The sequence below is a fragment of the Phocoena phocoena genome, chromosome 2 (assembly GCF_963924675.1).
Source record: "Phocoena phocoena chromosome 2, mPhoPho1.1, whole genome shotgun sequence".
In the NCBI taxonomy this organism is placed as follows: domain Eukaryota; kingdom Metazoa; phylum Chordata; class Mammalia; order Artiodactyla; family Phocoenidae; genus Phocoena; species Phocoena phocoena.
This window is the reverse complement of record NC_089220.1, coordinates 153,022,071-153,048,817: the sequence shown is the minus strand read 5'-3', so window position 1 is coordinate 153,048,817 and position 26,747 is coordinate 153,022,071. Positions and strand designations below refer to the sequence as shown.

The 26,747-nt window shown below is 41.9% G+C and overlaps 1 protein-coding gene across 2 annotated transcripts in view; it reads left to right on the top strand.

The window, feature by feature from the left end:
• Positions 1-26,747, top strand: part of PRKCQ (protein kinase C theta) — a 102,144-nt gene that overhangs the window by 44,565 nt on the left and 30,832 nt on the right. For both annotated transcript variants that reach the window (XM_065900388.1, XM_065900379.1), the window contains exons 12-13: positions 24,040-24,131; positions 26,004-26,066. In XM_065900388.1, coding sequence (XP_065756460.1) covers positions 24,040-24,131; positions 26,004-26,066 — 155 coding nt within the window. The remainder of the gene's footprint in view (positions 1-24,039; positions 24,132-26,003; positions 26,067-26,747) is intronic.

Sequence of the window (26,747 nt, the reverse complement as noted above, 5' to 3'; positions counted from 1 at the left end):
TATCTCATTGTAGTTTTGATTTGCATTTCTCTAATGATTAATGACGTTCAGCATTCTTTCATGTGTTTGTTGGCAATCTGTATATCTTCTTTGGAGAAATGTCGATTTAGGTCTTCTGCCCATTTTTGGATTGGGTTTTTTGTTTTTTGGGTATTGAGCTGCATGAGTTGCTTCTATGTTTTGGAGATCAATCCTTTGTCCGTTGCTTCATTTGCAAATATTTTCTCCCATTCTGAGGGTTGTCTTTTCATCTTGTTTATGATTTCCTTTGCTGTGCAAAAGCTTTTAAGTTTCATTAGGTCCCATTTGTTTATTTTTTTTTTTTATTGCGGCTTCTCTAGGAGGTAGGTCAAAAAGGATCTTGCTCTGATTTGTGTCATACAGTGTTCTGCCTATGTTTTCCTCTAAGAGTTTGATGGTGTCTGGCTTACATTTAGGTCTTTAATCAATTTTGAGTTTATTTTTGTGTATGGTGTTAGGGAGTGTTCTAATTTCATTCTTTTATATGTAGCTGTCCAGTTTTCCCAGCACCACTTACTGAAGAGGCTGTCTTTTCTCCACTGTATATTCTTGCCTCCTTTATCAAAGATAAGGTGACCATATGTGCATGGGTTTATCTCTGGGCTTTCTGTCCTGTTCAACTAGTATATATTTCTATTTTTGTGCCAGTACCATACTGTCTTGATTACTGTAGCTTTGTAGTATTGTCTGAAGTCTGGGAGCCTGATACCTCCAGCTCCGTTTTTCTTTCTCAAGATTGCTTTGGCTATTTGGGGTCTTTTGTGAAATTTTTTGTTCTAGTTCTGTGAAAAATGTCAGTGGTAGTTTGATAGGGATTGCATTGAATCTGTAGATTGCTTTTGGCAGTAGAGTCATTTTCACAATGTGGATTCTTCCAATCCAAGAACATGGTATATCTCTCCATCTATTTGTATCATCTTAATTTCTTTCATCAGTGTCTTATAATTTTCTGCATACAGGTCTTTTGTCTCCTTAGGTAGGTTTATTCCTAGATATTTTATTCTTTTTGTTGCAATGGTAAATGCGAGTGTTTTCTTAATTTCACTTTCAGATTTTTCACCATTAGTGTAGAGGAATGCAAGAGATTTCTGTGCATTAATTTTGTATCCTGCTACTTTACCAAATTCATTGATTAGCTCTAGTAGTTTTCTGGTAGCATCTTTAGGATTCTCTATGTATAGTATCATGTCATCTGCAAACAGTGACAGCTTTATTTCTTCTTTTCCAATTTGGATTCCTTTTATTTCCTTTTCTTCTCTGATTGCTGTGGCTAAAACTTCCAAAACTATATTGAATAATAGTGGTGAGAGTGGGCAGCCTTGTCTTGTTCCTGATCTTACTGGAAATGGTTTCAGTTTTTCACCATTGAGGATGATGCTGGCTGTGGGTTTGTCATATATGGCCTTTATCATGTTGAGGTAGTTCTCTCTATGCCTACTTTCTGCAGGGTTTTTAAAAGCTTTCTCTGCATCTTTTGAGATGATCATATGGTTTTTCTTCTGCAGTTTGTTAATATGTTTTATCACATTGATTGATTTGCATATATTGAAGAATCCTTGCATTCCTGGGATAAACCCCACTTGATCATGGTGTATGATCCTTTTAATGTGCTATTGGATTCTGTTTGCTAGTATTTTGTTGAGGATTTTTGCATCTATGTTCATCAGTGCTATTGGTCTGTAGTTTTGTGTTGTGACATCTTTGTCTAGTTTTGGTATCAGAGTGATGGTGGCCTCGTAGAATGAGTTTGGGAGTGTTCCTCCTGCTGCTGTATTTTGGAAGAGTTTGAGAAGGATAGGTGTTAGCTCTTCTCTAAATGTTTGATAGAATTTGCCTGTGAAGCCATCTGGTCCTGGGCTTTTGTTTGTTGGAAGATTTTTAATCACAGTTTCAATTTCAGTGCTTTTGATTGGTCTGTTCATATTTTCTATTTCTTCCTGGTTCAGTCTTGGAAGGTTGTGGATATCTAAGAATTTGTCCATTTCTTCCAGGTAGTCCATTTTATTGGCATATAGTTGCTTGTAGTAATCTCTCATGATCCTTTATTTCTGCAGTGTCAGTTGTTACTTCTTTTTCATTTCTAACTCTATTGATTTGAGTTTTATCCCTATTTTTCTTGTTAAGTCTGGCTAATGGTTTATCAATTTTGTTTATCTTCTCAAAGAACCAGTTTTTAGTTTTATTGATCTTTGCTATCATTTCTTTTTCATTTATTTCTGATCTGATCCTTATGATTTCTTTCCTTCTGCTAACTTTGGAGTTTTTTTGTCCTTCTTTCTCTAATTGCTTTAGGTGTAAGGTTAGGTTCTTATTAGAGATGTTTCTTGTTTCTAGGTATTTTTTGATTTGCTGTTTGATTTCTTCAGTGATCTCTTGGTTATTAAGTAGTGTATTGTTTGGCCTCCATGTGTTTATATTTTTTACAGATTTTTTCCTGTAATTGATATCTAGTCTCATAGCGTTGTGGTCAGAAAAGATACTTGATATGATTTTCATTTTCTTAAATTTACCAAGGCTTGATGTGTGACCCAAGATATGATCTATCCTGGAGAATGTTCCATGAGCACTTGAGAAGAATGTGTATTCTGTTATTTTTGGATGGAATGTCCTATAAATATCAATTAAGTCCATCTTGTTTAATGTATCATTTAAAGCTTGTGTTTCCTTATTTATTTTCATTTTGGATGATCTGTCCATTGGTGAAAGTGGGATGTTAGAGTCCCCTACTATGATTGTGTTACTGTCGATTTCCCCTTTTATGGCTGTTAGTATTTGCCTTATGTATTGAGGTGCTCCTATGTTGGCTGCATAAATATTTACAATTGTTATATCTTCTTCTTGGATTGATCCCTTGATCATTATGTAGTGTCCTTGCCTCTTGAAATAGTCTTTGTTTTAAAGTCTGTTTTGTCTGATATAAGAATTGCTACTTCAGCTTTCTTTTGATTTCCATTTGCATGGAATATCTTTTTTCCATCCTCTCACTTCCAGTCTGTATGTGTCTGTGGGTCTGAAGTGGGTCTCTTGTAGACAGCATATATACGGGTCTTGTTTTTGTATCCATTCAGCCAGTGTATGTCTTTTGGTTGGAGCATTTAATCCATTTACATTTAAGGTAATTATTCATATGTATGTTCCTATTACCATTTTCTTAATTGTTTTGGGTTTATTATTGTGGGTCTTTTACTTCTCTTGTGTTTTTTGCCTAGAGAAGTTTGTTTACCATTTGTTATAAAGCTGGTTTGGTGGTGCTGAATTTTTAGCTTTTGCTTGTCTGTTAAGGTTTTAATTTCTTGGTCAAATATGAATGAGATCCCTGCTGGATAGAGTAATCTTGGTTGTAGGTTTTTCCCTTTCATCACTTTAAGTATGTCCTGCCACTCCCTTCTGGCTTGCAGAGTTTCTGCTGAAAGATCAACTGTTAACCTTACGGGGATTTCCTTATGTGTTATTTGTTCTTTGTATTTAATATGTGTCTTGCTGTGTTTTTCCTTGGCTTTATCCTGTATGGGACTCTCTCTGCTTCCTGGATTTGACTATTTCCTTTCCCATATTAGGGAAGTTTTCAACTATAATCTCTTCAAATATTTTCTCATTCCCTTTCTTTTTCTCTTCTTCTTCTGGGTCCCCTATAATTTGAATGTTGGTGCATTTAATGTTCTCCCAGAGGTCTCTGACACTGTCCTCAATTCTTTTTATTCTTTTTTCTTTGTTCTGCTCTGCAGTAGTTATTTCCACTATTTTATCTTCCCAGTCACTTACCTGTTCTTCTGCATTAGTTATTCTGCTATTGATCCCTCCTAGAGAATTTTAAATTTCATTTATTGTGCTATCATTGTTTGTTTGCTCTTTATTTCTTCTAGGTCCTTGTTTAACGTTTCTTGTATTTTCTCCATTCTATTTCCAAGATTTTGGATCATCTTTACTATCATTACTCTGAATTCTTTTTCAGGTAGACTGCCTATTTCCTCTTCATTTGTGAGGTCTGGTGGATTTTTGTCTTGCTCCTTCATCTGCTGTGTGTTTCCCTGTCTTCTCATTTTGCTTATCTTACTGTATTTGGTGTCTCCTTTTCACAGGCTGCTGGTTCGTAGTTCCTGTTGTTTCTGGTGTCTGTCTCCAGTGGCTAAGGTTGGTTCAGTGGGTTGTGTAGGCTTCTTGGTTGAGGGGACTAGTGCCTGTGTTCTTGTGGATGAGGCTGGATCTTGTCTTTCTGGTGGGCAGGTCCATGTCTGGTGGTGTGTTCTGGGGTATCTGTGGCCTTATTATGATTTTAGGCAGCCTCTCTGCTAATGGGTGGGGTTGTGTTCCTGTCTTGCTAGTTGTTTGGCATAGAGTGTCCTGCACTGTAGATTGCTGGTCATTGAGTGAAGCTGGGTGCTGGTGTTGAGATGGAGATCTCTGGGAGATTTTCGCCATTTGATGTTATGTGGAGCTGGGAGGTCTCTTGTGGACCAGTGTCTTGAACTTGGCTCTCCCACCTCAGAGGCACAGCCCTGATGCCTGGCTGGAGCACCAAGAGCCTGTCCTCCCCATGGCTCAGAATAGAAGGGAGAAAATAAAAGAAGATGATAAAGTTATTAAAATATTTATTAAGAAAAAGTTTTAAGTAATATAAAAACAGAACCCTAGGACAAATGGTAAAAGCTATATAGACAAAATCATACACAGAAGCATACACATACACACTCACAAAAAGAGAAAAAGGGAAAAAATATATATATCATTGCTCCCAAAGCCCACCTTCTCAATTTGGGATGATTCGTTGTCTATTCATGTATTCCACAGATGCAGGGTACGTCAAATTCATTGTGGAGATTTAATTCACTGCTCTTGAGGCTGCTGGGAGAGATTTCCCTTTCTCTTCTTTGTTCGCACGGCTCCCAGGGTTCAGCTTTGGCTTTGGCCCCACCTCTGTGTGTAGGTCGCCTGAGGGCATCTGTTCTTTGCTCAGACAGGATGGGGTTAACGAAGCAGCTGATTCGGGGGCTCTGGCTCACTCAGGCCGGGGGGAGGGAGGGGTACGGATGCGGGGTGAGCCTTCAGTGGCAGAGGCCGGTGTGACGTTGCACCAGCCTGAGGCATGCCGTGCGTTCTTCCAGGGGAGTTGCCCCTGGATCCCAGGACCCTGGCAGTGGCGGGCTGCACAGGCTCCTGGGAGGGGAGGCGTCAAGAGTGACCTGTGCTTGCACACAGGCTTCGTGGTGGTGACAGCAGCAGTCTTAGCATCTCATGCCCGTCTCTGGGTCCGCGCTTTTAGCCGCCGCTCGTGCCCATCTCTGGAGCTCCTTTAAGTGGCGCTCTGAATCCCTTCTCCTTGCACACCAACAAACAATGAGGGAAGAAAAAGTCTCTTACCTCTTCGGCACGTTCAGACTTTTTCCCGGACTCCCTCCTGGCTAGCTGTGGTGCACTAGCTCCCTTCAGGCTGTGTTCACACCGCCAGCCCCAGTCCTCTCCCTGCACTCCGACCGAAGCCCGAGCCTCAGCTCCCAGCCCTGCCCGCTGTGGCGGGGGCGCAGACAAGCCTCTCGGGCTGGTGAGTGCTGGTCGGCACTGGTCCTCTGTGTGGGAATCTCTCTGCTTTGCCCACGACACCCCTGTTGCTGTGCTCTCCTCCGCAGTGCCGAAGCTCCCCTGCCCTCTGCCACCCGCAGTCTCTGCCTGCGAAGGGGCTTCTAGTGTGTGGAAACCTTTCCTCCTTCACAGCTCCCTCCCACTGGTGCAGGTCCCTTCCCTATTCTTCTCTGTTTTTTCTTTTCTCTTTTGCCCTACCCAGGTACGTGGGGAGTTTCTTGCCTTTTGGGAGGTCTGAGGTCTTCTGCCAGCGTTCAGTGGGTGTTCTATAGGAGTTGTTCCACATGTAGATGTATTTCTGATGTATTTGTAGGGAGAAAGGTGATCACGTCTTATTCTTCCACCATCTTGAAGCTCCTCCAAAGATGAGGCACTTTTGAAGAAATACTTTTGCAAAAGCATCTGAGTTAAACAGTGACTGTCTGTAATAACAAAGACTTAAAAAAGAATATGGTTAAAGACCTAATGAGAGTTCATTTGATAAGGAAATGTAGTTATTTCTGTGACATACATTTTAAAATAATAACTGGAAGTATGTCTGATTACATTATACCAGGACATACCAATTTTGGGAATACTTATATCTCTGTACAAATACAACATAAAGGAGGCTTAGTGTTACTTTTTGACAGTGCTTCCCATGCAATTTAGCATAACAAGTAAACTTTGTTTTCTCTCCTTATAAGAAGAGAGATGTTAATCTTTTGAAATGTTCCTGGGGCTCTCGGGAAAATCTCAAAGTTGGTTTGAGGTCAAAAAGATTTCATTTAGAATTTGATTTGTGGGAAGTTTGTCAAAAACATCAAAAGGTTTAAAAATACTTGGTCACATAACATTGTGAAATAGGCATTCTGTGGCTTAATATAGTTTTTTAAATTTCTTGAAACATGCTTTCTGATAGTAAATATTTTGGTATGGCACACAAAAAAATATTTACTAATAGACCCAAATATCTTTAGTTGCTCTGTAGGAAGCCAAAAGTAGATAAACCCGTGTTCAGTAATTAGTGTTTCAGTATTTTATCTTATTTGGAAATTATCTAGATATTTAATGCCTATCCATCATTTAACCTAAGTTAGCAAAACTTTGTTTCAGGTTACCACAAAGTTTTGAGGAAACTTTTAAAAGTTACCTAAAACCTTTTATCCCAAATTCACTTGTTCTCAATAATTATGTTTAGACCACCCATAAAAACTTTGTGAGACATTGGACAAAGTCAACCATCACCCCTGAGCTAATTTTCTTGCTGAAAACTTTGTAATAGAGATAACGAGCAGTAAAACATCTGCATTATTTTCAATGCTAATAATTCTTAAAACGCATTTTAATTAAAATCCAACAAACTTCAACTAGCTTTTATTTACCAAGGATTTGAATTTGAGAAGCATTTGGGTTAGTTTCTATTACCGGCATACCTATTGCACTTCACAAATACTGCATTTTTTATAAATCAAAGCTTTATGCCGCTGCCATTTTTCCAACGGCGTTTTCTCACTTCATGTCTGTGTCACATTTTGTTAATTCTTGCAGTATTTCAAACTTTTTAATGTTACATTTGTTATGGTGGTCTGTGCTTAGTGATCTTTGATGTTACTACTGTAACTGCTCCACTGACCGGCCGTTTCTCTGTCTCTCTCCCTCTCTTTGGGTTCCCCCCTAGTCCCTGAGACACAATATTGAAAGTAAGGCCAGAGAATAACCCTACAATGGCCTCTAAGTGTTTAGTGAAAGGAAGAGTCACACATCTCTCGCTTTAAATCAAAAGCTAGAAATTATTAGGCTTAGTGAGGAAGGCATGTTGAAACCTAAGATAAATCGAAAGGTAGGCCTCTTGCACCAACCATTAGCCAAGGTGTAAATGCAAAGGAAAAGTTCCTGAAGGAAATTAAAAGTGCTATTCCAGTGAACACAGGAATGATAAGAAAATGATATAGTCTGGATAACTCAAATCAGCCACATGTTCCCTTAAGCCAAAGCCTAACCCAGAGCAAGGCCCTACTCTCTCCAACTCTGTGAAAGCTGAGAGAGGTGAGGAAGCTGCAGAAGAGAAGTCTGAAGCCAGCAGAGGTTGGTTCATGAGGTTTAAGGAAAGAAGCCATATACATAACATAAAAGTGCAAGCGGAAGCAGCAGGGGCTGAAGTAGAAGCTGCTACAAATTACCTACAAGATTCAGCAAAGATAATTAACCAAAGTGGCTCCACTAACAACAAATTTTCAATGTAGATGATAGAGCCTTATAATGGAAGAAGATGCCACCGTAGCTAGAGAGAAGTCGGTGCCTGGTTTCAAAGCTTCAAAGGGCCGACTGACTCTCTTGTTAGGGGCAAATGCAGCTGTGACTTTAAGTTGAAGCCAATGCTCATTGACCATTCCAAAAATCCTAGGGCCCTTAAGAATTATGCTAAATCTACCCTGCCTGGCTCTATAAATGGAACAACGAAGCCTGGATGACAGTACATCTGTTTACAACATGGTTTACTGAATATTTTAAGTTCACTGTTGAGATCTGCTCAGGAAAAAAAAAAAAAGGTTCCTTTCAAAATATTACTGCTCTTTGCAATGCGCCTGGTCACCCCGAGAGCCCTGATCAAGATATAAACTGAGATTACTATTGTTTTCATGCTTGCTAGCACAGCATCCATTCTGCAGCCCATAGATCAAGGTGTGAATTCAACTTCCAAGTCTTATTATTTAAGAAATACGTTTTATAAGACTAAATCTGCCATAAACGGTGATTCCTCTGATGGATATGGGCAAAGTAAATCGAAAACCTTGTGGAAAGAATTCACCGTTCTAGATGCCGTTAAGAACATTTGTGATTCGTGGGAAGAAATCAAAATATCAACATTAACAGGAGTTTAAAAGAATCCGATTCCAACCCTCATGGATGGCTTTTAGGCATCCAAGCCTTCAGTGGAGGCAGTAACTACAGATGTGGTGGAAACAGCAGGAGAACTAGAAATGGAGGCCGAAGATGTGACTGAATTGATGCAATCCCATGATCAAATTTTAATGGATGAGGAGTTACTTCTACAGATGAGCAAAGAAGGTGGTTTCTCGGTTTAGAATCTACCTCTGGTAAAGATGCTGTGAAGATTGTTATATAAACTTAGCTGATAGAGCACTGGCAGGGTTTGAGAGGATTGACTCCAGTTGTGAAAGTTCTATGGGTAAAATGCTATCAAACAGCATTGCCTGCTATGGAGAAACCATTCGCGAGAGGAGGAGTCCATCAACAGATCAAACCTCATTGTTGTCTTATTTTAAGAAATTACCATAGTTACACCCACCTTCAGCAACCACCACTCTGATTAGGTAAGACCCTCCACCAGCAAAAAGATGATGATTAACATTTTTTAGCAATAAAGTATTTTTAGTTAAGGTATATATATATGTATTTTTTAAGGCATAATGCTATTATGCACACTTAATAGCCTACAGTATAGTGTAAACATAACCTTTATATGCACTAGGAAATCAAAAAGTTTGTGTGACTTGGTATATTAGCCTTATTGTGAGGGTCTGGAGCTCAACCTGCAGTATCACCGAGGGATGCAGGTATATTTCTGGGAGTTTTAGGAATATTTAATTCATATAAGTGCTTAATTTTCTTCAAACCAATTAAATTGAGCTTTTCTTTTTTCTTTTACAATTTTAGTAATACCATTAGGACGTGAAAAATACCATACACATACAACACATGTACACAGACACATAAGCATACAGAGAGGTACAGAGACCTTATAGCTTTCATTTTAAAATTACTACCATGAATCAGCTACAATAATACAAAATTCACTACTTATAAAAGCAGCTGAATCTAAGTTGTTTACCTGGTGGAGGGAATAAGTTAAGGTTACCCGCTCAGACGGCTAAAGCTTTTCCACTAATGTTTGTGGGGAAGACACTTATCTTTCGTTCACCTAAGTTTCAAATGACCTTCCCCCTTTCGTTTTCCTTCTGATACGAATTACCTCCCTAAAGTTTATATAACGTTTACATCTCAAAGGCACAGGGATAGAATGTAAGTTCCTCCAAGAAGGACCGGTTTCCTAAGGCCAGAATTTTTACAATACATACACGCCTTTTGAGATAAATAGGGGAGGTTGTGGGGTGGGTGATAGGAATAGTTGGATTTTTGAACTGCCTCTAGAGCTGAATTTCTAGTTTTGCAAAATTTTTAAGATCATGACAGTAGCTGTCAATTCCTCAAAGAATTGGGTTGCAGCCTAAATGACATCATAAATTGATCCACCCCATCCAACTAAATTATCCTTAATTCGCTATTTTTTTTTTCTTTTATATCAGGGAGAAGATTTCTAACTAAGATGGAAATCCTATGTTCTGGATTTAGAGCTGTTTGCCTTTGGAATCTTTTAGTAAATCCTTTCACAAAGGCTTTAGAAGGTTTTGCTTTCTCTCTGGGGTGTACATAGTTTTATTTTGGCTTAGGGGAAGAGGCCTAAAAAAAAAAATTCCTATGAGCTTCCAATTTCTGACCAACTTCTTACCACTGAGCTACTTTTTAAAGAAATCCTTATAAATATCTTGCCAGTTTTCAATCGGGACAAACAGCAGATATTTCTTGCAGTATTGAACAGCCCCTTGTACTTGATGTCCCCAAAGGGGATACAAACGTTGTTATATTTTCCTCTCTTTATCATGTACTACAAGAGATCCAGGGGAGCTGACCCTCACCTTAGCTGGCTTCTGCCAGTTTTCGTGGGATCACATCTGCAGGCTCTGCGTGGGGTTTAGTGTAGACAGTATAGCTCTGGTATCTACCATAACTTGGTAATTGTTTTTCATTCATTTTCATTTTAGTTTGCCTTAGCTGCTTAAGGGAATAATGTAACAGTTTACCAGAAAATCCCTCAGAGTCTCGACCATCCTGGGAAGCGCCCTTTGGGGGCCCTCCTTTAAGGGTAGATATGGGGCTGTCTGTAAAGCCACTAACTAACTTGGTGGATTTTATGGTCCTGTTGCCTCTTTAGGGTAGAAAGACAATTTAGGCCAGATTATTGGAATGAGTATTCAAATGAAGGAGGACAGAGGGGAGCAGTAAAGGTTATATAACGTTCACTTTACCATCTGTTTTAGGTACCTCCTGTGCCTTTAAGTTTTCATTAGCCTTTTGTAGCAAATTTTTCCGTGAAGCTATTCTGGCATCTTGAAGCCTTTTGAAGGCTTCTGCGTGCCAGTTAAAATAAGTATCCCCATTCTGTTTGTTTGATTTGGGAGCCCTTACTTTCAAGGGCACTTCTCAGATGATCTCAGCTAATTGGAACTTTCCTCATAATGACCGTTGCAATCTCTCCAAGGGCCAGCAGCGTTTGGTAGGACCCTTAGCCGCCAAGGTAGTTCAACCACGTTTCTGTCCAGCCGTATTTTGGAGTCCCCATCGTGACAGTTACCAAGCTAAGTTCTCAGAACCCCAGACAACAATCCTGAGTTATTTTTAGTAAGATTTTTGCCATTTTTGTAGATATCTGCAGCTTCTGGAATTATAGTTCTTAGATATAAAACAAGCACGTGGCCCACTTAACTCTTTAGAATTTAAAGGTCTCATTTTTTCGGGCTAAGCCTTTGGGTCTCTCAGAGCCAGGTCAATAACTAAGAGGGATATGCCACGGGGTTGGAGGTTGTGCGGTGTTTTATAGTGTGCCTCACTGCATGGAAATTGTGAGGTTGGCAGCTGACCTAGTGTCACTCTAATTCATTCCATGACCGACTTGTCCTAACACAAGAGTCTCTGACAGTTTAAATGCTTGATCCATGCCCACCAATTTTGTGGCTTTTCTTGATTCTGAAATTCCCATCAACAATAGCCTTTATCTACACAAGACAAACAAACATGCACCTTAACACATCAGCAGTAACCAAGAGATGTCACTGCAGCCCGGCCAAGGCAAAGACCTTACACACCAACAGTTCCCAACATGGAACCGGGGACTGCACGAAGGACTGAACCAGCAAACCCCAAAGAATGGGGAACCACAGCTGCCACCAGCAGCTCCCAGCATGGAATCTGGAGGAGGATTCCAAACAGATGGGGAACCGCAGACTAAACCACCAGCAGCTCCCAGCATGGAACTAGTGGTTCCAATCAAATGGGGGACTGGATAGCCAATTAAATTAGATCAGGGGCCCGACGCAAAGAGCAGAGCTCAAAACCGAGGGGAACTTACTCACGGCCCTTGCAGCGGCGGGAAGGATGATGCACTCGAAGTGTTCTTTCCTGTGTCTCGTGTTGTCCTCAGATGTTTCCTTCGGATCCCGTCACCATCACTAAATCTGTTAAGACACAAAATTGAACTGAGTAAATTTAGAATTCTAATTGGCTTTATTCAGTGACTAACGAATTGGGCAGCATCCCATCTAGCAACTAACAGGGAGCTCTGAGGAGTTGCATGAAATGAAGACTTCATCGGCAGAAATGGGGGAGGGACAAGGAAAGAGCAGACTGTTTCAGGCAAGACCACTTTCCCTTAGGGAAGAAGGGGTTCTAGCAGGGGCATTACCTGCCTCACACCAGAAAGATCCAGACTGACCGCTTAAGATTACATCGCTGGGGAAGGTTGGAACTGCAAATAGGTTAGGTATTAAGTCTCAGTTTGGCAATGTGGGCTTAACACAAGTGACTCCATTTGGGGACTATTATCATCTCTTAAAAAAAAAAAAAAAAAGGAAAAGATACATCTAACACTTCTTTGGGGTTTTTTTTAGGGAACTAATTTTTCCTTAGAAATGAAAAGTGGACTGTGGTCTGCATTCATGTGTGTCTCCTTTGAATCCTGAAAGGCCCATCTATGTTCAGGTAGTTTCAGTAGCCTTACAATTTCACACCTACAAGACGTTTTAGATCATATGAGCACATCTCCGGGCCTCTCCCCCCAGGCTGAATGTGAGCGAAGGCCCAAAGGCTTTGCAGGCTCCCGAACGTCAGGAGTGAGGATGCTAGCGTTAATTCGTGTATTTACACCACTGCCCACGACTTCCACACGCCCTGTCTGAACCAGGTGACCCTTCTTTGTCAGCATTACTGTGCAACGTCTCTTTTATGAAAAAGAAAACTGAGTTTCCCTTTCCCTTTATAGAACACACGAGGCTTCACTTGCAGGGTGGCCTCACCACGGTCACTCCTCTGCTCGTGATTTCAGAGCAGGAGTTGACGCCTGACGCTTACACGTGACTTTGGAACCTTGCTCGTCCCCTTTTAGCCTCCAAAGGGATAACGTTTAAAAAAGAAAATAGCATTTGCGGAGAAGTTTGACTCCTTCATGGAGAAAGTGCCATGTGAACTGCAAGTTATTCTTTGAAGTAGAAGAAAAATGACTTCAGCTTGGCAGTTTTTTTTAAAGTGTGTCATTCTGGAATCCCCATAGTTTGAAGGTAAAATCCATCTGAGATCGCCAGGTCAAGCATTTTATTGAGAAACTACCTCGTCTGAAGCTTTCAAAAAACACTTTAATCCACAAACCGTCCAGCTGAGTTAGGAGCGCTAGCAACTATCACAATTTTAACAAGGAAAAGAAAACGCACATCCTCAAAAACACTTATCCATGAACTAAGACAAGAATTAACTTTTTGTGTTGTCCCCATTTGTAAGCAACGGAGAAGTGTCTCTTCTCTTTACAGGACTATGGCAGTTTTCTGATACGAAGATTGCTTGAAAATCGTTATTTCAGAAATGGCACATCACTTTGATGTGCTTCAGATGTCCTTTCTGTGCAACTAAAGTATGATTCAGCAGATGTCAGATTCACAGTAAACGTACCAAAAAGAGTCCATTTACAGTAGACGCATGGTAAATTCCTGTTGTACTCAAAAAGCTTGCCTTACACACACACCCCTCACAAGACCCTGGTGATAATAGGCAATCAGTGAACACACATGCAGGAGTCCTGTGACTGCACGTGTTGCCTGCTGCGTCTGAGATGCCGTGCCCTTTCTGCACACCTGCTTTTAAGCGCACAGATATTTTCTCACCTTTATGTGATTTGTTTCTTCAAGGCTCGTGTGCCCACCCTGTTTGTCTCTTCCTCCATCAGCTGTTCTCCCAAAGCCGCAGAACACCAGCTTCCCTCGAAACACGGACATTTTGCATCTCCTTCAAGGGTGTCCTGGAAAGTAACCCCTCTTGTCTGAGAAGCTACTCGCCCTCCTTTGAAGGGTCAAAGAGGATCTCCCCACTAAATATCTTTCAGATTCACCAGATCCTACTTAGTGACCATTATCTTTCACCTCCTCAGGCTTCTCAGCTGCCGAGACCTAGAAAGGTGGCTTCGTTCCTGTGGTTTGCCCCTTCCTGTGACCGCTTTCAGATGCATTTATTTGGTTTCTCCATTTAAATAGTATTTTCCCTTGATATCAAGAAGCATGTTTTCTCTCTTTTTAAAAAAATCCCACAGCATTCTAGACAATGTTCTTGGGGTAGGGAGCTGTAGGGGAAGAAAAATAAAAAGAAATGGTCTTCTGGTAAATTACATTGGCTGACTGGGGCACGTCTGCCAGCACCCTCAGGTTCCAGAAAGGCTGGCCGAGAGGAGAGGACGTCCAACCCTTGGTGTCCACTCTTCCACCCCTCTGTGCCTTCAAGTCCATTATCTCCCCCTCGACCCAAGTCCCCTTGATCTTGTGCCCCTAGCAGCCTATGGACTCTCTACCTTGACCTCAAAATCATTCTTATCTACCTCTCATCTCTCCACATTAAAACTCGGGTCACTTATGTGTCCTTTTCTCAGCTGACAGTCTTAGAGAAAATACACGATCGATAGCAAACGGCAGCCTAATACGTGTCATTCCCAGCGTTCTTACAACAGGGCACCTGGAGGTGCATCCCCCTATTCAACCAAAGACCACGTGCGTTGGAGGGGACACGGCACACACCTCAAGGAAAGGATAAATGCAGGACTCTGCAAACAGGCAGTAGTTGACACTGTGGGAATACGTGAGAGTTGGGATAAACCCACGGAAGTGGTTCAAGGACCAAACCAAAGCACAGCCCCCTCGTAAGGAGGGTGGGGGGAGAAGAGGGAAAGTGACAGCGCAGATCCCTCAGGGAGGTGGGGGGACCAGGGGAGTAGGGTCACTGGAAGCCAGGAGAGAGAAGGATGTCAGGAAGGAGGGGCCCATGGGGTCAGGCTGGTGAGGAGCCCACCTGTTGACTGTCATTTAGGGGGAACAGAAGGAAGCATCCCACTGGGAGGCTGAGGACATGTGTCAGGTGACAGGGGGGTAGCTGGCGGGTGGATGAACGTGGTGGTTACACGGCAGTCTTTCAGAAAGTGTGTTTCCGAAGGTGGAGGCTTGTTATGATCACAGGGTTCAAGGGTTATGAGTAATAGAGAATGCTCCAGAAAGGGAGGAATTTGTGATGGAAGATTCTGGAAGAGGAAGGGGTTAGGATACAGCAAACACAAGGAGAGGGGTCACTTCTGAGAGAGGACGTGTGAGGGAGAGGCGGGGGAGAGAGACTGAGAAGAGGAGGAAATCCAGGTGGGCTCACCGTGGTGGTGATCACCGCAATAAGTAAAGTAGGAAGCGTCTCCAGGCTGGAAATGAGAGGGACAGGAACGGGACCACGGAGACAGAAGAAAGGGCTTGACATGTCAGCAGTAGGGGCTCCAGTAAAGGCTGAGTAACACACAGAAGCACAAATTGCGAGTGACCATCTAAGAGCCAGAGTTTGGAGACCAAGTACGTGATGAAAATTTCCCAGGGACGGAAAACTGGCAAAGTGAAAACAATCTTCAACACAAATAAGTTGAAATAAAACTTACTGTGTAACCTCTACCACCATTTTATAATGATTTGTATTTATTCCAGAATGTGAATGAGCTCTTAAATCCTACGTGTTTAATAGGTTAAAAGAAATAAACTCATTCTCCAAGAAACTATGAAAAAAAAATTTCTAGAAGAGCAGTTACAAATACTTTAAGTGGACACCATCAGCCAAAATAAAGATGTTTTTAGACGTCATATTTTTCAGATTTTAAATAGAAGCTGCAGTGCTACCTTCTTTGTGTAATTTCTACCTTGATAGGGTGAATAAACATTAGAATTTAGTAGAACGTAAGAGTCTCCATCTTCTTCAGCCATTCTTTTATTAATTTTTTATGAACTCCACATGAGGAAGACTCTAAAGAAGGTTTTTTCTTCTTGTACATTTGTATTTTAATGCATTAGCTAGTCTATAGCTACTAGCGTTTTTTTGTTTTTTTTTTTAATAGACTATTTTTTAGAGCAGATTTAGGTTCACAGAAAAACTGAGTGGAAAGAACAGAGACTGCTCGTGCATCCCCTTCCTCTCTCCACACCTCGCACATTCCCCTATTTTAAACACTTTATTTTTGGCCGCGCAGTGCGGCTTGTGGGAGCCTAGTTCCCAGACCAGGGATTGAACCCTGGCCCTCGGCAGTGAGAGCACGGAGTCCTAACCGCTGGACCACCAGGGAATCCCCATTAACATCTTGCTTTAGTCTAGTGTGTTTGTTATAACTGATGCGTCATATTTATATATTATTATTACCTAAAGTCCACAGTTTATATTAGGGGTTTTGTATTGAACATGCTATGGGTTTTGACAAGTGTCTGACATGCATCCACCATTACAGCATCATACAGAACAGTTTCACTCTCCTGAAAATCCTCTGTGCTCTACCTATTCGTCCCTCCCACCCCCTACCCCCCAGCTCGTGGCAACCACTGATTTTTTTCTGTCTCTATAGTTTGGCCTTTTCCGTGTCATATAGTTAAAAACCACACAGTATATATAGCCTTCTCGTTGGCTTCTTTCACTAAGCAACATGCATTTGGGATTCCTCCATGTCTTTTCATGGCTTAATAGTTCGGTTTTTTATTACTGAATAGTATTCCACTGTCTGGATATACTATAATTTATCCCTCACCTATTGAGAGACATCTTGGTTGCTTATAGCTACTAATCTGATTTGTTATACTCTTTGTTTTTTTTCTATTGTAATGACAGACTATATGAAATTTTTAAGAGCAGGAAGGGGTTGTAGAGGTTATCACATCAGATACTCTCATTCTGCAGCTAAGGAAACTGAGATCCAATCATGATCAGCCTAGCTGATCACAATCTAGTCTCTTTTCTAGATCATACTGTCAATCCAAAACTTAGTAAAGCTGAGATTTCAAGGTACCTAGACACCAAATCCAACTCATTTAATTGGACAGTTATCTACTGCATGTCCTCAACCTTAGAACCAAGCATCTCCCCCATGGAGCAAGGGACCATGGCCCCTCATCCCTCATCCCATCTCTAGGAACCCCAGAATTCCATGCCCCAATAGCTCAAAACGTGTGCATTTCCCTGTTGTGGAGGCTAGGGGCTGGAGCGGGTAGGATGCTTTCCCCGTTCAGCAACTTCACTAGTACAAGATTTGGAAGAATTCTGAATTCATCACATACCTTCTTGGTCGTTATGAAGGTATATTTCTCAAGATATATATAGAGAGAGAACATACTGGAATACAGAACATATTTAACTTGTTCTAACAAAATAATAATACACATAATAAAGGTTACTACGTATGGAGTTCTTACTCTATGTCAGGCACAGGGCTAAGTACTTGATGTGGATTATTTCCTTTAATTTTAGATCTGGACCAGCTCCCCTTCATTCTTCAGGGCACACCTTCCCGCACTTTCCACTGGCTAAAATAGGATATACCCCGAAGTTGAGTTGACGTGTACTCTCCGGTTTCCATATTGTTATATCAATAACTGTCATCTTGGATGTTACAGCATTTATTACATATGCTTAACATACGATACTCTGAAAAGGATACTGGTATACTTGGATATTTTTAATAAATATTGGTATTCTAATTTTATTTCCTCAGACATGCAAATCTTCTCGCATAAAATTTATTAATTTACTAGCCTTGGGGGAAAAACCTGAAAAAAATGACTATAATTATTCTTTTCCTCCGTTTCTTATTTTTTCTGGAGAGGGAATCTATATTCCTGACCTCATGTGCATGATATTTACTAAGTTCTCCATGTATTTTCAAAATTAATTGTTATAGGTTTGATAAAATTATAGCATCTTTAACGCTACAAAGTTCTCACTTATCCAATAATGTATGCACATTTGGCAACAGTTCCCTTACTAGTTCAGTACTTGACTAGCTACACTGAATAGTCATCGTTACTAAATAATTTTCCATGTTCTTTATTTTCATTCTCTTATTAAAAGCAAATGTAATCATATACTAAGGAGAAATCAGGGTAGAAGCTACATCATATTAGAATAACTGAGTCCTCTACATTTCCCCTTTACCAGAATATCCATTCACAAAATGTCCTTCTAAAGAAGGATCTCATGTTTTAAATACTGATATATTTTGACAGCCCTAGGGCTTTTAATTTCTCTAGGACATTCATATATGCAAACACAGCCCTGTAAGAATCACACCACTGATTTTGTTAAATCTATCACTTTAATCCTGTATTAATCATCTTTCATATTGTAAACGTAAAATTTTACTTCAATGATGCTTCCGTTTTTAGATTTTTGTTATTCTTTTTAAAAAGAATTATTCTGTTTGTATTATGGTGATTAAAAGTGATTTTGAAAGTATTTTATCACATGACTCTACTCCCCTGTACCTGGTCATGCTTGCTTCATAATACTTAAGCCTGCCAGTTTCAATTTCGGTGAACTAAAAAGGATAGCATCTTACTTTACATCAGACACTGAATCGACATTTCCATGCCAGATAGCAAACCCCCATGGCAAATGTTGAGAATCTACACCATACAAACATCCAGCGATAGAAAACTCACTCACTTATAAATCCTTAAGGAAAATTCTTTAACATTTTCCCTAATTATAAAAGTAATTACACCAAAACATACTTTAAAAATTGGAAAATACACAAAAGCATTATAAGAAGAAAAGAGTCGTTTCTAGTTATATCATTCAAGGCACCCAGAGGTAGGACTTTTGAGTATTTCATCTTTCTTTGTGTATCTTTTTTCTCTTTGTCATAGTGATAATTTAGTAACTTTAACATCTTTAGCAGAGTAGGGTCATTTTCACATCAAAACCGTATTCCTTAAAACTTGCCTTTTATGTTAAAACCTAGTCCTGTTACAGGGACCCCTCTGTGTTTGGGAATATATATTTCTCAACATGCATTGTGTGTATATTGTATACGATAACTGTGGTCATAAATATAATAACAGCTGATGTTTATAAAGCATTTACTATGTGCCAGTCCATGTTCTAGGCACATTGCATATTTTAGCTCATTTAATCTTCATAGCAACCTTCTGAAGTAGAGACTATTATCCCCATTTTACAGACAAGGAAATCGAGGTGGCCCCTACAGGGGTCAAAGGCACCACAGGTCAACCAGCTGTCAGGAAAGGGAGCCAGGATTCACCCTTGGGCAGTTTGGTAGCAAAGTCCATCAGCCTAACTGCTCTACTGCCCCTTAGTAGAGACCCAATCGTATCAGGGAAAACAATTTTAAAATTTGTGAAATGGATCACTGTTTGTACTTCCGTTATGGAAGAAAATAATTTGCTAGTTAATGCAAGATGACCCCGTGGGACAGTTAAACCAGAAAATACCAACTGAGTCCAAGTTCCCGGTGCAGGTACAAACCTCTAGAAACTCAGGCACATTATTTCTGACAGGTACTAATGAATCTATCAAAGGCAGTGAGTTTTACTAATTAGACTTACAGCAGAAATATAAACAGGCCGTAATGAATGAGTTTGCTGGTCTGAAGAGAGCCTTTCCTCCCTCCTTCCTTCACACACATACACGTGCAACGCTTAGATATCAAAAGTATACATGTGATTATCTGTTCGTTTTTTGGTTTTTGATGGCTTTTAGTTTCTGCTGTATAACAAAGTGAACCAGCTATATGCATACATATATCCCCATATCTCCTCCCTCTTGCGTCTCCCTCCCACCCTCCCTATCCCACCCACTAGGTGGTCACAAAGCACCGAGCTGATCTCCCTGCGCTATGCGGCTGCTTCCCACTAGCTATCTATTCTACACTTGGTAGTAAATATATGTCCATGCCACTCTCTCACTTCGTCCCAGCTTACCCTTCCCCCTCCCCGTGTCCTCAAGTCTGATGGCTTATTCTTTATGAAAAAGAAAATAAACCTGTTTTCTAGGGTGTTTTAGCTTATAGCTCACTAAACAAGGAAGGAATAGATCAAGTACTCCAGATTTGGAGTGGCTCCAGCCTTCTAAATGACAAGCATACCTAAGACATTGAGTGTCAGTGACCACACTGACCGCAGGCTGTGTGCATGTAGCAGCAGGGGGTCTGGGTGAGCCCGTGTCCAGGTGCCCTGCAGGTGTGCCATCCGGGTGCAAGCTCCGTCCCCACGTGGGGCCCTGGCTGGTTCTGTAAGCTCCTGGCTTGGGCAGCCTGGACCCCAGCTCTGTGCTCTTCCTCTACACAGGAAGCCCCTGTAATGCATCCCCACCACAGAGCTGTGGATGTCAAGAATGCAGCTCTCACAGTTTGCAATTCCAAACTAAACCTTTGCTTGGCGGGGGACAATAAGTAGAAGTAAAGATGTAAACCTCCTTGGAGGTAGTCGTCAATCTGAAGGAGACTCACCTCCAGTCTGACACTAGTCCAGACTCAGGACATCTTGGTTGAATTTAGACCATAATGATTTAAAGGATCTGGCCTTGAAAACCACTGAGATTAGTACATATCTGTCATCTGAAAGATGATTTTTTTTCCAGCTCTTAGATTGGCAAACTAAGTATTTGTATTTCTGTATATAGCTTTTACCTGCTTCCTCCTTTTTACCAGTATAAATCGCTTTCATGGCTAAATTTGATATCGAGATTTTACAAAGAAAATGAATACAAAGCAGTTTAGATGTTAGAGGCCCCCTAAAGTGGTCTGTCATATTTTTGTAAGTACATAGGAGAAGAAAATATACCATTCTATCAGCCAAGTGATGAAAGATATTTGTAGACGCTTTGGAAAATACAGTACTTTGTACACAAACACACAGAATCCTTTGCTATTTTCAAGTTTTGAAAGTACTCGGTATATATATTTAAATGACTTTGCAAGAATAAATACCTTTTTTAAAGGAAAAAAAAAAAAAAGAGCCACAGAGCTTTGAATACCCATCTATCTCCAGAATATCAGCATTGATTATATCCTTCGGTTACCAGAAAGTCACAACAAAGCAATAACTAACTCCGACTCTCTTGTTTTTATGAATCTGACATACAGAACGGCATGTATGCCATAGGTATATTTGCAAACTGGAGAGCTGAGAGATAAATCAGTATTGTTGAATGGTGTATCAAATGCTTGCTTGTTAGCGAGAGGTTCCTCAGCATTATTCAATGAATCACTTCTTCCAGTGGCTGTCATCACTGTACTGTCAAACCCCAAGTAAAACTGACTTCACGGACAGGATGGAAATAAGCTCAGTGTCTTATTGTTTCATTAAAAAGAACCTCAGCCGTTTCCCTGCAGGAGGGAACACCCTGAGTAAGGCAACCTTCCTCTTCTAAAATTCACTTTTCATGGAGCTACTTGACAAAATGCCATGATTTTGCCGCCCAAGTGAAAAACTCACCAAGTGCTTGGACTGGGAGGGTAAATCCTAGAGGTTATTGAGTTTTAATCCTTTGTTTGGACTCTTTTCCGAAATCAGAAATAATACATACTCCTCTCTGAGCAGGGGTGCTCGAGATCTTTCTTAGAGCAAGAAACACACAATTCAGAAACAATACAAAGACCAATCAAAAAGTGATTCACCTGACACTCTGGTCTACAACACAGCGCTAACCCATTCTGTCCTAACCCATTCTGCTTTCCAGCCCTCGGTACATGGCGGGATTAATTTAGACGGTAAAGAATTCAGGACCGTGACCCACAGAGGTATTTGCCCCCAACTAGCCAAACTCTGTTAGCATAATCAGGAGACTAATGAAACGGGAGGAAGCCCTCTGACCTCTATTTCGTGAACTTCTTTGGGGCATCATGATAGGTCATAACGAACCCAGCCATAATGCTGACCTCCGTGGAAGAAGACTCAGAGAGAAGGCTCATCTCTATCCCTTTCCGTTTACTTAGAATACACACTGTCTGTGAACAAAGATTTCTCTTAAGAATTTTGCAGCGTAACACCTTCTTAACATGTGTTTTATCATCTGGGAAGCACTACATTGGTTATTGAGGACATGACAAGACCTAAGTTTGTGAATTTCATGTTTTCCCCCAAGAAAAAGGAAGAGAAATTAAGGTGAAAATCAGGGCATCTTTAGGCTAGTAAAGAGGAATTCGGTCTCACCAATACTTCTCATTTTTCAGAGGTTGAGACTGAGGCCCAGGGATGGTATGATTTACCTGATCACACAGCTAGTTAGAGACACACAGAGATAAGAATTTCCTCTCTGCAGATGCTGTGCCAGGAGCTGTTGACAAATCCTAAGTCCAGGGCAGTTTTGGACCATCCCATCCCCACCCTACCCACCCCCCACCAGCATCACAACTTCAACTGTCACTCCACCCAGAAGAATCATTTGCATCAGTTAATGTATCACCGGCATTAAGAAGAGGGTCTTTGCTGGAATAACACGTGTCACAAGCCCACATTCCCCTCGCTTTGCCTGCTTTGCATTTTCTCCCAGCTCTGACTGGAACAGAAAGATAGCGCTGGAGGAGATTTAACTTGTTGGAGGAGATCTAACTCCCTGTTTTCCTCCTTCTTTCAAGATCCACAGGACTGTGCGGTTCCTTTCTCTGAGAAGTATCTGCTGGGTGTTTGTTTTTCTGACGTTGTGCAAATGAAAATTAAGAAATGTAGAGATACGATAATATACAGTGATGATCAGAACCATTTCTTGAAGAGACCGTCTTTGCTCCATTGTATTGCGTTTTCTCCTTTGTCAGCGATCAGTTGACTATATTTACATGGGTCTGTTTCTAGGTTTTTCTGTTCCATTGATCTGTTGGTCTGGTCTTTCACCGATACCACCATCTTGATTACTGTAGTTTTATTAAGTCTTGAAGTCGGGTAAGGTCAGTCCTCCAGTTTTGTTCTTCTTCAACATGTTGTTGGCTATCCTGGATCTTCTGCCTCTCCTCCATGTAACCTTTAGAGTCAGTTTTGTCGATACCCACCAGGTAACTCACTGGGATTTTGACTGGGGTTGTAGAGAAACTGTAGGTCAAGTTCGGAAGCACTGACATCTCGGCAATACTGTCTTCCTATTTATGAACGTGGAATCTCTCTCCATTTGTTTAGTTCTTGTGATTTGTTTTTATGACTGGCTTTTAAATTGTTTACTATGACAACAGCTACCAGTTCTGAAGTGCAGGCTGAGTGCCAACGCTGAGCTAGCTTTTACATAGGTCATCTCATTTACCACTCACGACGCCCCTATGAAGTAGGAATATTACTTCTTCCATTTTGCAGATGAAAAATATGAGGCTTAGGAGAGGTTAAGTAACTTCAAGGTCACAAATAGAGGAAATCTGAACCCGGGTCTGAGTAAGGGCAAAGCCCACTATCCTAACAGTTGCCTTGAGTCCCGTCTGTCCCAACTGTCTCCACGCCAGCTGAGCAATTACTAATTCTGTGGTTCACGAGGACTCTCAAAATCAGAGTGCTCCAAGGGTCACAAATATACATATTGAGGAACTCTTGTCTCACACCATGGAGGAGCTCAGGCTCCCTGGAATCAGCCACCTCTGATACTTCGACCACGGTCCGAAGACCACTCAGCCTTGCTTTTGACAGCTGCCATCCAGGGGCAGCGGCTATAACAACATGCATGGCGTCCTGTTAGGAGCAGCACAGCTTATAAGCCGTGACTTGCAACAGGTGAGGTCAGGACTGGGGGGAAGTAAGCCCAGACTTGACTGTGAGCTCCCTGAAGGCAGGGCTGTCTCCATCTTGGATGGACGAGGCACGCGTGAACACCCCCACTCTCGCTCTGGCCATGCCCGAAGAATACATTCAGAACTACTTACTGAGTGTTGAACGAGTGAACGCTTTCAAGCCCTGCCCCTGTAGTCAGAGCCCCCTGTTTGTACTCTTTACCATCCTACACACTGTCAATTTCAGTAGGTATACAGCCAGCACCCGTTAAGTGCCCAAGACCATCCCACCGTCGGGTGGTCAAGTCCGGGTGCACCCTCCCTCGTGCTGTGCCCCATCTGCTGCGTGCTAGCCTCCAGGCATCCTAGCAGACATCCCACATACTCCTCCCGGATTCCCCAGGTTTCTTGGGGTTCAGAAATGCTATACAGATCCGCTAAATCGTCTTGCCAGCCTTTTTATAAGGGACTTCAAGACAGAATTGGTTCCTCTGAAATAATGAAATCCATTTAAAAAGTAATCCTTGTTTTCTTATTTTAAAGAAGCTCACAGTTGGGATGGTTGTGTCTTTCTGCAGGAAAACCTCTTTTTTGTGATGGAGTATCTCAACGGAGGAGACTTAATGTACCACATCCAGAGCTGCCACAAGTTCGATCTTTGCAGAGCCACGTAAGAGCCCTTGTAGGGTTGGGGGGTTCCCACTGGTCTTGTCAGGGACTGGGGTCCACTGTGCCCGCACCATGCTTTTCCCCACGTGGCACTTTTCCTGTTTCTCACTCAGTGGGCCTAAACCCCAGGGCGAGGTGACCCCAGGAACACATCCAATGAGGCAACTGTTTTCCCAGCTTGCAAAGCTTAAATTCAAGTCGCTTTTATTTCATTTCTCTGCCGCGAGATCAACTACTTAGTTTCTTAAGGAGCCACCCCACTTCATCAGGCTTCTAAATCATCCGAACCCAGAAGCAGTATTTGCCCCTTGAATGGAAGTCAAACGGAGCCCAGAGGGGCAAGGCGGTCACTGGGTGGGGCTTCATGGAGGCCTCTCAAGGGAAGCTCAGTGTGAAGGCATCAGTCAGCCAGCTCTGGGGGCAGGAGAATTAGGAAACAGGAAGAGACATTTGCTCTCTCTCAAGAATACGTTCTCCTTCTTTGGCATCAAGCCACTCCAGGCGCTGGCGAAATCGAGCAGGGTGGGTTTATTAGGTGGGACTGCAGCTGAGTCCCACAGAAGCCCCGCACCCTTCCTCCCTCAGGCCCTCTTTCCTGAGTCATCAAACCACTGAGACGGTCAAACACAAGAAAACTGTGCCCCTGGCTCCACTGAAAAGGGTGGGTGCTCACTAGCCTTGCTTGCTGTACGCTCAGTAATCTCACTCACCCCTAATGAACACTCGGAGGGGTTCAGGTCGAGATGCGTTGAGAGGGAGACTTTTCCATGAGCTCCTACAGAAACCCCGGCTGAAGTGGCTGTTTTGTCGAATCCAGTGGGTAGTACGCCACCGATCTCGTTGCTTCCAGGAACCATCGGCCAAGTGCCCGGAGATAATTTTATGAGATTCCTGCAGCCCAGAAATCATCGGGTATTTTTCTGCTAGAAAGGATTCTCGGGGTCCCTTCCAGGTGTGTAAGGCATGAAAGCCATCGCAGACACGTGCTATCTATCTGTCCTCACTGCCTTCCAGGAAGGGGTTTCTGCGTTCTCCAAGATCCAGCAGACCTCACTTTCGGGAAGTTCTCCCTTATCTCTAACTTTAATCCTCCTGTAAACTCACGTCCTTTGAGTCTGTCATTTTTGAAGGTGGAAAGCAAGGTATCACCTCCCAGCTTCTAATACAGGTGTATCTCGTTTGATTGCACCTCACTTTATCGTGCTTTGCAGATACTTGGTTTTTTTAATAAAGGAAGGTTTGTGGCAGCTCTGCGTTGCCAGATGATGGTTAGCATCTTTTAGCCATATTTTTTTTTAACTGAAGTGTAGTTCACAAGTATTTAATTAAGATATGTATGCTTTTTTGTAGACATAATACTATTGCGTGCTTCATAGGCGACACTGTAGTGTCAACATAATTTTATATGCACTGGGAAACCAAAAAAACTCGTGTGACTCGCTGTACTGTGGTGGTCTGGAACCGAAGCCGTGAGATCCCTGAGGTCTGCCTGTGTGCGTTTCTCCTCCTCTCAGGCTATGTGGAATGACCTGCAGACAGGTCTGAGGGATCCAAGTAGATTTTAAAATAAAAGGGAAAATTATTTCCCTATTGTTATATTTAGTGTTTTTGAATGTTCTAAAATGACAGCTTGAGCATTATAGTTTACAATATAAGAATAAGCCCTAGATGCGGGTAGGGCTAAATATACCAGCTCCATTTCATTCTCTCAGGGCTGAAGCTGGATGTGTAGAATGGATGATGTCTTCCTTTTGTCGTGATTAAACAAACTTCCGTGCGCACATTTAGCAGAGCACTGCACACTCACATATAGAAAGGGGAATTTTTCTTCCTGGTAAACATTCATGTTGAGCCTTGATTTTCCTTCCCTCAGGTTCTATGCTGCCGAAATCATTCTCGGTCTGCAGTTCCTTCATTCCAAAGGAATAGTCTACAGGTAAATTTTACTCTTTGGAAACAAGTGCTGGGATAACTGGATTTCCTGGTCCAGGTGATTTCATCACTGTGCTTGAGGGATGTGAAGTGGTCAGTGTGCTTTTGTGGCAGAAAGTTCCACACCCAGGCTTCCTGCCCAGAGTGACAGCACAGATGGTGATTTACCAACCAAGTAAGAAATTCCACTCTCAAAAGCAATAAGGGGGGCTTCCCTGGTGGCGCAGTGGTTGAGAGTCCGCTTGCCGATGCGGGGGATGCGGGTTCGTGACCCGGTCCGGGAAGATGCCACATGCCGCGGAGCGGCTGGGCCCGTGAGCCATGGCCACTGAGCCTGCGCTTCGCAACGGGAGAGGCCCCAACAGTGAGAGGCCCGCGTACCGCGCAAAAAAAAAAAAAAAAAAAAAAAAAAGCAATAAGGCTCTGATCTCATTTTGTTCTCCCTCTCTCCTACCTTTTGTCTCATTTCCTTCCGTTACTTTCTCTTTGGCCTCTTATTGTTGCTTTCTTCTGTCTTTTGTATCTCTCCTTCTTGCCTGTATTTGCACAGGCAAATGGTCCTCCTTTCGGGTGAGGGAGAAGGGGAGGCCTTCCTTAAACAAACACACCTGCGAAAACCTACAAGCCTACACCTTGTCTGCATGCCCAGGATGCCATGTGTGCCCTCTTTCTTGAGTGGATGTCT